Consider the following 9,073-nt stretch of genomic DNA (forward strand, 5'->3'; position numbering starts at 1 on the left):
ATATAACAACTCTTATGTAAATTTAAATATGGAAATTGGGATTGGGATTTAGCTATGAAAATAACAATGTAATAACATTGTTCTGGCTTCATCTACTGGTAAATCCATAATTTTTCATACAATGATACATTACAAATACTGGCATGTAAATCAGAAGTGCTTTTGTATTTTTAAAACATACTGATTTTTACAGCAACACTTCAATAAATTTATGGATACAGTGAGACAAGAGTGATACAAGTCTACATCAACTAAGAAAGTTCCCCTTGACCCATTTTACATTTCCAAATTAGGTTATTATTCAATCGTGTTCGATGTCCTCTCTTGCTCATTTTTGCAATACAGAAGTTCTGCTGACACAATGATTGACTAAAGATCAGCCTTCTTAAATATTTAAACACTCTACTGGAGTATAAGAATATTGACAAATCATTGCAAATAAGCGGGCTTACGGACATGACATGAGTGACTGTCAGAGTCTATATAGATAAGGTAAGGTAAGAAAAGAATTGCAATTAGTATGTTTTTAACATTGTAATTAAAACTTTCTCTTCTACACAGAATTTTTAGATTCCAATAAGAACAGCAAATTTACTCTTTGCAATGGAAACATTTATCAATGAAAATTGAGTTCATGGAACTAATGAATGAATTAAGGAAACTAATCTAATAACACACAAACATATATAATTTTCCTTTATGTTAGCAGGATTCATGATTTTTAAAGAATTGTATTAATACAATATTGACCATAAATGTAGGAAGTATTGATAATTGCTCTATTATTACATCAACAGTTGAAGAAATGGAGCCAGAGGATGAGTTCCTGTATAAATACAAAGGACTCTATTTTGTAACTGGTTCGTCCTCACCTGAAACTTTAGATTCCCTGGACAGTTTTGAAATCCGAGATGATGATATATTCGTAATCACATATCCTAAATCTGGTAAGTTCAAAGATGTCTTCCAAGAAAGAGTTAAACTTGTGTCCAATGTTGTTATTCAGTTCCTAAGTGTTTTGGTTGCTGTGACGCTGTTGCTCTAAAAAAAGATTTTAACATTTCACATTTTATAAGAAGCTGGAAATGTAGGGAAAATAAGCTGCTAAAACCCTACTTTCATCCTTTATATTTTACTCCACATTGGCTACATTGGTAAACTTGGCTAGTCACTCTCTCTCAGCCCAATCTACCTCACAGGGCTGAAGTGAGGGAAATGGAGGAGGAAGAAGTACTAGGAATGTTTGCCATCTTGAGTTAGTTCTAAAACTAAAAAAGGCAGGATACAAATAAATGTTTAAATTAATAGCTACTCTCTTCTCATCCATCCATCCGTCAGCTTCATCTATCAATTTTAGTAGAGTTGATTGTCCTTATGCATCTCTGAAACATTTGTTCTTCTCCCTGATAGGAAGGTTGGCTTTGCATAAGTTCAACTTTCTCCAAAAAATGATGGGTGAATTAATTTAATTATTCCTTATTTGCAGGCACAATATGGACTCAGAATATTGTCAGCTTGATTGTTTATGAAGGTCAACGAGATGGAACTGAAAATATAACATTATTTGACCGAGCACCAGGTCTGGAGTATAATGTATTCCATGTAGATTTATCTAGTCGCCCATCACCTCGTGTCATTTGTTCCCATCTGCCCTACTATTTGGTACCCAAAGGATTACGAAAAAGAAGAGCAAAAGTAGGACATGTTTTGTTAACTTGTGAGCTAGTGTGGGTAGCTGCCTGCATTCACTTCGTTTAGCTCTGTGTCTGAATGTTTTATTAACAAATAGGCAAGAGTACACAACAAATATTACATTGTTCCGATATGTTGGAATAGCAAATTCTGAAGTGTGAGGGGGGGGGACACAAACAAAACAATGTTAATATTAGAAGGTCATGCCCAGCAGAAACAGCTAACAATCAAATTGAATATCAAACCCCATAAACTTATTTTTCCCAAGGTGACACACCCAGGTAGATCATACGCTTGCATGTCCAGTTGCTATCTTAACATATCTGGAGGATGTCAAGTTGAGGGATGCTATTTTTATCCTTCAAATACCAAACTGCATTGCTAACTAGTCTGCTTCTACTGCTTCTACCTTCAATTCATGGTGCTGGTTTTGATGTTTAAACCCTTCATCAGATGGGAACATGTTATTTGAAGAATCTCCTCTCCTCAGTTGCAGCTATGCATTGCATCAAGTCCAACAGGAAAGACATGTGGGGGTCCCATCAGCTCGGGAGATTTGTCAGGCAGGATCCATGAGGAAAATCTTTTCTTCTGTGTTGTCTGCCATATGGAAAATCATTCCCCCAAGTCAATGTTGGCCCCAGTCCTGGTGGTCTGCTGCTCTCAAACATGGTTTTGCTAATGAGCTTTGAGATCCCATGATAGAACAGAACCTGTTAGATGAATGTATGAGAGTTACTTGATGAACTGTCTGTGACCTATGCTGTCAATCTGTCTTTTTTTTCTTGTTTTTTTCTTGGTTTTGATTTTGATTTTGATTTTATTGACATTTGTAGGCCGCCCTTTTCCCTGAGGGGACTCAGGGCGGCTCACATAAAATCAGGGAGGGGGAAATGCAAACAGTAACATACACACATATAATAAAAACAATAAGCAACATACATTCATCATTCGGGAGGGGCACTATCCTTGTCCCCAGGCCTGACGGGCTAGCCAGTTCTTCAAGGCTGTGCGGAAGGCCTGGACGGTGGTGAGGGTACGAATCTCCACGGGGAGTTCGTTCCAAAGGGTCGGGGCTACTACTGAGAAGGCCCTCCTCCTTGTAGTTGCCAGCCGACACTGGCTGGCCGATGGAATACGGAGGAGGCCTAATCTGTGTGATCTAATTGGTCGCAGGGAGGTGATTGGCAGAAGGCGGTCTCTCAAGTATCCAGATCCACTACCATGCAGGGCTTTATGGGTGACTAATAGCACCTTGAAGCGCATCCGGAAATCGACAGGTAGCCAGCGCAGCTCGCGGAGGACAGGTGTTATGTGGGTGAACCGCGGTGCACCCACAATCACTCGCGCGGCCGCGTTCTGTACCAGCTGAAGACGCCGGATGCTCTTCAAGGGTAGCCCCATGTAGAGCACATTGCAGTATTCCAGCCTAGAGGTCACAAGGGCCCGAGTGACTGTTGTGAGTGCCTCCCGATTCAGGTAGGGTCGCAACTGGCGCACCAGGCGAACCTGGGCGAATGCCCCCCTAGCCACAGCCGTCAGGTGGTGGTCAAACGATAGCTGTGGATCCAGGAGGACTCCCAAGTTGCGACCCCTCTCTGAGGGGTATATAATTTGACCCCCCAGCCTGAGAGATGGAATATTGGTGGAATCTTTGGGAGGGAAACACAACAGCCACTCGGTCTTTTCTGGGTTGAGCACAAGCTTGTTAACCCTCATCTAGTCCATAACAGCCTCCAGGCCTCGGTTCATCACGTCTGCCGCTTCATTGAGTTGGCACGGGGCGGACAGATACAGTTGAGTATCATCCGCATATTGATGGTATCTGATCCCGTGCCTGCGGATGATCTCTCCCAGCGGTTTCATGTAGATGTTAAATAGTAGGGGGGATAAGACCGAGCCCTGAGGCACCCCATATGTTAGGGGCCTAGGGGACGATCTCTGCCCCCCCACTAACACCGACTGCGACCTGTCCGAGAGGTAGGAAGAGAACCACCACAGCACGGTGCCTCCCACTCCCACCTCCCGCAGTCATCGCAGAAGGATACCATGGTCGATGGTATCGAAAGCCGCTGAGAGGTCAAGGAGAACCAGGATGGAGGAAAATCCTCCATCTCTGGCTCTCCAGAGATCATCGGTCAATGCGACCAAAGCGGTTTCTGTGCTGTAACCGGGTCTGAAGCCTGACTGGAAGGGGTCGAGATAGTTTGCTTCCTCCAAGGACCGCTGGAGCTGAAAGGCCACCAATCTGGCCTTTCTAGCTACCATTTTCACAAAGTATCAGTCCAAATAGAAACCCCAAAAAACTTCAATATATTTTTTGAGAAGTTTTTGGCTGGCAAAGGTAAGAAGAATTTGATCATGATAATGTTTTGTCCATTTTTGTTTTGGATAAAAGACTATAAATATATTTCAATCCATTTCCTTCCAAGAGCAAACAATCCACTCTCTCTCCTTACCTAACAAATAATGATTCTCTATACTCGTCCACTAATTTGTCCAAACTCTACCCAAATATTTTATAGTAGAAAGTGTGCAGTCGTGGGATTCAATTCTTTTTAACTACCAGTTCTGTGGACTTGGCTTGATGGGTGTGGCATGGCGTGGTTAGTATGGCAGGTGAAGTATACAGTAAAATCTCCATTCCCACACCACTCCAGGGGAAGGTTATGGCAAAATCCCCATTCTCTCTCGATCAGCTGGGACTCAGGAGGCAGAGAATAGATGGCGGGGGAGCCAGTTAGAGGTGGAATTTACTGATTCTCCAAACTACCATATTTTTCAGAGTATAAGACAAACCTTTTTCCCTCAAAAAAGAGGCTGAAATCTGGGTGCGTTTCATACACTGAATACAGCATTTTTTGCCACCTGAAAACCCACCCCCTTCACTGAAGTGGCCGTGTATTGCTTTTAGGAGGCATACAGAGTGCTGTGGGGGCTGAGGAGGGCAGAAATAAGCAAAAACCAGGCAATTTTTTGTTCAATTTCCCCCCCCAGACCCTAGGAGCACTCTGTAAGACCCCTAAAGGGTAAGAGATAGGAGATAACCAGAGTTAGTTCTTTAAATATTTGAAGTTTTTAAAAGATGAATGTTAGTTAAAGAACCAAATACTCAAATGATATCATATGGGAAGCGATTTAAGGGTTGGAAATAGAAAAGAGATAACCAGAGTTAGTGCTTTGAATATTTGAAGAAGTATAAAAAAATTAGACCAGATTGCCCCCAAGTTCCAAATAAGAAAAATGAAAGAAACAAAAGAATACTGCAGCATCTTGACAAAACTTGCCCCATAACAAGTTGGAGGATACAATCACATTAGTTACTCTCATTTTTTCTCTGTCCTCTCCACATTCAGTGATGTTAGGGAAGCCCTTCAGTTGTGCTCTCATGCTTTGATTTTTAGGCCCACCAGGATCACAATGGAGGAAACTCAAGCATGAATAATGTAGAAAGAGCTGAGGTGGCACAGTGGTTACAATGCAGTACTGCAGGTTACTTCTGTAGACTGCCAACTGCCAGCAGTTTGGCAGATTGAATTTCACCAGGCTTAAGGTTGACTCAGCCTTCCATACTTCCGAGGTGGATTAAATGAGGACCCAGATTGTTGGGGGCAATATGCTGACTGTGTGAACTGCTTATAGAGGACTGTAAAAGCACTATGAAGCAGTACATAAGTCTAAGTGCTACTGTTATTACTATCCCTGACACAGATGGTCAGCTGGATCACTGCTTGACTGAGATGAAACTATCAGTGTTTTACAGTTTGTGTTTTGAATTTCTATGTAAATTATTGTATAAATATTAGGGTAGCCTCTTCTTAAGCTATCATGCTTTGATCTTTAGAACCCACAAGGATCATAAAGTTGTGGGGGAAATTCAAGCAATAATCTTTATATGTAACTCATTTCTCTCCTATCAGTGGCTTGTAGTTCATGGCTAGACCATGTAGAAGGCTGGTGTGCTCATAAGGGTGATTTCAATATTCTCTTCCTGTCTTATGAAGAAATGAAAAAGGTAAGATGTGTTTGTATTGTGTAGTGCAATATGAACAATCATTAAGCACAGAAAGCTTTGGAAATGATGGGATGTGTAAATAACCTATTCCAATAGGGAGTAGCAGAGGTGAACACAGAGCCAATCTCGGTTATTTCTGTGATCTTCTAGAGAACTGCTAAACGAGTTCAGCAAAATAATGGCGATATAATTTTTGATAGACTTACTTAATATATAAGGAAAATCCAATTAGTACAATTTACCTGCAATCAGAAAAATCTTAGCTTATTATATTGTATTCTATTGTATTGTATTGCATTGCATTATAATTATAAGTATACATGTAAATATATATGAATATCAATATAAATATCATATTTTCCATAATATTTGGCTCAGAAGAGATTGACTCAACTCAATGGCATTTTTAATCTGCTTCTATGTGCAGTTTTTATTTTAAAAATTACTTTATCTCAAGGTAATTTTTTCAGTAGGAAAATAATTAAAGTTTAATATACAAGTTATGTATAACGAAGAAATTATCTTGGGAATTTCCCAAAGATATAAACAAAAAAATCCATTTTTTTCTCCATTGTTATAGATCAGTGGTTTCCAAACATGGCAACTTTAAGACATGTGGACTTCAGCTAGCTCTTCTGGCTGGAGAACTCTGGGAGTTGAAGTCTACAAGTCTTAAAGTAGCCAAGTTTGGGAACCACTGTTATAGATGAACTAATATAAAGCTCTATCAAATTACAGGATCTGAGAAGTTCTGTACTGAAAATATGCAAATTCCTAGGAAGGGAACTAACTGAAAAGGAGGTGGATGAGGTGGTGTATAAAGCTACATTTGATAACATGAAGGTGGATTCTAGAGCAAACTACACATTATTGCCTCCTGGGATTCTAGATTTCAGCAAAGGAAACTTTCTTCGCAAAGGTAGATTACTAATAATTCATACTCTGGGGCTTTTGGAATGTGCCAGGCTTCATCTGAAACCAGGGTTGTCACCTTCACTTCAAAGGTGCTTTCTAAAGTGGTATGGATATGTCCCAAGAGCCTCACTTTCTGGGGTCTCTCCATGATGTTGTCTTTGCTGAATCAGCAGCCTACATTTGAGGCAGCCGTAAGCTTTTCATAGTTGTGCCAATGTTGATGTTCTCCTGTTCACCCAAACAATTTTCTGGTGTGGATATAATCCGACCTATTTCAATGATCATTCTGTTGGTTGCACAATCTAATGATTCTTTGGGGTGGACTAGTTTTAACTCATACTGAACACTATTGTGGTGGAGTCACAACCTCTTCACTATCTACCTTGGGTAATCTCCCACACCAGGAGTGTAGTGGGTCATATGGTTAGGAAGTTGGGTTGAAAGTTAGCAAGCCCATGTTTGAAATCCGAGTGCTGCGGCATGGTGGGGTGAGCTCCTGTCATTCACTCTAGCACCTTGTTGGGAACTTGAAAGGACCACCTCTCCCGCGGCATCTCCCTGGAAACAATGATGTCACTGACTAATCCTTTCAACCTGGAAAGGATATTCTAATTATCAACCTGAAAAAATAGTCTCTCTGACATATGAATGCACTGTCTTCCAGTCTTAGAACTGAGTCCTCTAAACCTGCAGGGACCTATCTAATGATCAAAAAGCCATCAATGATTTCTCTTAAGCATTGAACCAACTGGGTGAACTCAAGATAATTTAGAACCTCACTAGGAGACCATTGATTCCATGATTACAGTGATGAAGAGGCCTCTCTCTCTAAAAACAGCATGGCAGCACAGCTTTGGTTTCCAAAGTTACAGCTGAACAAATCACAAGACCTCTAGAACACTGTCCTTTGGACGAATGAGACCAAAGTGGAGATATTTGGCCATAATACAAAGTGCCACGTTTGGCAAAAACCAAAAATGGATATCAGCACAAAAATCTTATACTAACCATCAAGCATGGTGGTGGAGTGGGATGATTTGGGCTTGATTTGTAGTCACAGGGCTTGGATACCTTGCAGACACTGAGTTGACCATCAACTCCACTAAATACCAAAGTATTCCAGAGTCACAGCAGTCTGACAGCTAAAGATTGGCCAACATTGGGTCATGCAACAGGACAATGACCCTAAGCGCACCAGCAAAAATACCACGGAATGGCTGAAAAGGAAAAAAATAAGGTAGTGTAATGGCCCAGTCAAAGTCCAGACCTCAACCTGATTGAAATGCTACAGGGAAACCTCGTGAAACAAGTAAACAAATGCTCAGAAACCTCAGTTAACCGAAGCCATGTTGTAAAGAATAGTGGGCCAAAATTCTTCCAAAATTATGGAATCTTAAGTTTTACATACACAGCTTCTCCATTTTGGTTTCCTTTTTCAAAAATAAATCATGACATAGTGTAATGTCATGTTATTCTTCTGAGGTTGTATTTCCTTATTTTGAAGAACTGCTAAAAGGCAGATTTTTACTCTGCCCATACATAAAACCATGGAACAGAAGTAAGGTATACTTACTGTTTACATAACTGTATATGTACATTCAAACACAAAGTTAGTCACAGAAAAATGTGTAATAATGACCATTTTGGTTACATGATGACATAAATTGCCTCTAGTTAAAATGAATGCAAAAACTGTTAAGATATTTTTAACCATTGTTTCCCAGGCACTATTGGGGACTGGAAGAACCAGATGACTGTTGCCCAGAGTGAAAGGTTTGACCATGTCTTTAAGGAGAGGATGGAAAAGCTGCCCTTTAAGTTCTGCTGGGATATTCAGGAGGATCCAGAGCTTATTTCCAGCTCAGTGGATGAAAATAATGTGTGATATAAACTTTCAAATAGCTTGAATCAGAGATGACCTTCCAAGAATGGTCTTTATGTAATTGTAATTTTCAATTCTCAACTCTGCAGGGACTATAGGACAGAGTAACATTAAATTCTGCATTATTTTTAAAAAATTGTACAACATTTGTTCATTGATTTAGATTTTCATAGCTACCTGAGCAGTGTTGGGTTTCAATTTTTTCTCTACCGGTTCAGTGGCTGTGGCTTGGTGGAGGGCTTCATGTGACTGAGTGGGAGTACGGCAAGTTGGGGCAACACCATTCCACCAAGCCACACCCACCCAAACCACGCTCACAGAACCCATTGAAAAGTTTGGCCAAGTCTTCTAGTGTTCAACCTGGCTGCTTCTCGCCTCCTTCTCATGTTTGCTCTGTGTGCCTGAGCCCAAGAAGGAGAAAAGCAGTCATGTTGCATGGTGCGGCAGAGAGAAGCCAAAGTTTTCTGCCTCCCTTCGCAGTGGAGGTACTTGGAAGGCAGCTCCTGTGGCTTCCTGTCCCTTTATGGTCCCCCCTTTACCCTGTGTTAAAGTACCTTAAAGACAGAAGC

At 40.8% G+C, this 9,073-nt stretch overlaps 1 protein-coding gene across 1 annotated transcript; it reads left to right on the top strand.

Moving 5' to 3' along the window:
* Positions 1–765: 765 nt before the first annotated feature.
* LOC148045140 (amine sulfotransferase-like) lies at positions 766–8,640 on the top strand. The gene is made up of 6 exons (XM_087718604.1): positions 766–947; positions 1,487–1,695; positions 3,895–4,036; positions 5,613–5,707; positions 6,446–6,626; positions 8,347–8,640. Exons 1-6 carry the CDS (start codon positions 806–808, stop codon positions 8,505–8,507), a joined length of 930 nt encoding a protein of 309 aa, XP_087574730.1. The 5' UTR covers positions 766–805; the 3' UTR covers positions 8,508–8,640.
* Positions 8,641–9,073: the final 433 nt, after the last annotated feature.

Source organism: Thamnophis sirtalis, unplaced genomic scaffold, assembly GCF_051295495.1.
Source record: "Thamnophis sirtalis isolate CommonGarterSnake01/CBP01778 unplaced genomic scaffold, rThaSir2_p1.2 scaffold_6, whole genome shotgun sequence".
Classification (NCBI taxonomy): domain Eukaryota; kingdom Metazoa; phylum Chordata; class Lepidosauria; order Squamata; family Natricidae; genus Thamnophis; species Thamnophis sirtalis.

Coding starts and splice junctions, on each gene's coding strand:
- LOC148045140 (XM_087718604.1), top strand. CDS start 806: ATGGAGCCAGAGGATGAGTTCCTGTATAAATACAAAGGACTCTATTTT. Junction 948..1,486: donor AATCACATATCCTAAATCTG/GTAAGTTCAAAG, acceptor CCTTATTTGCAG/GCACAATATGGACTCAGAAT. Junction 5,708..6,445: donor CTTATGAAGAAATGAAAAAG/GTAAGATGTGTT, acceptor ATCAAATTACAG/GATCTGAGAAGTTCTGTACT.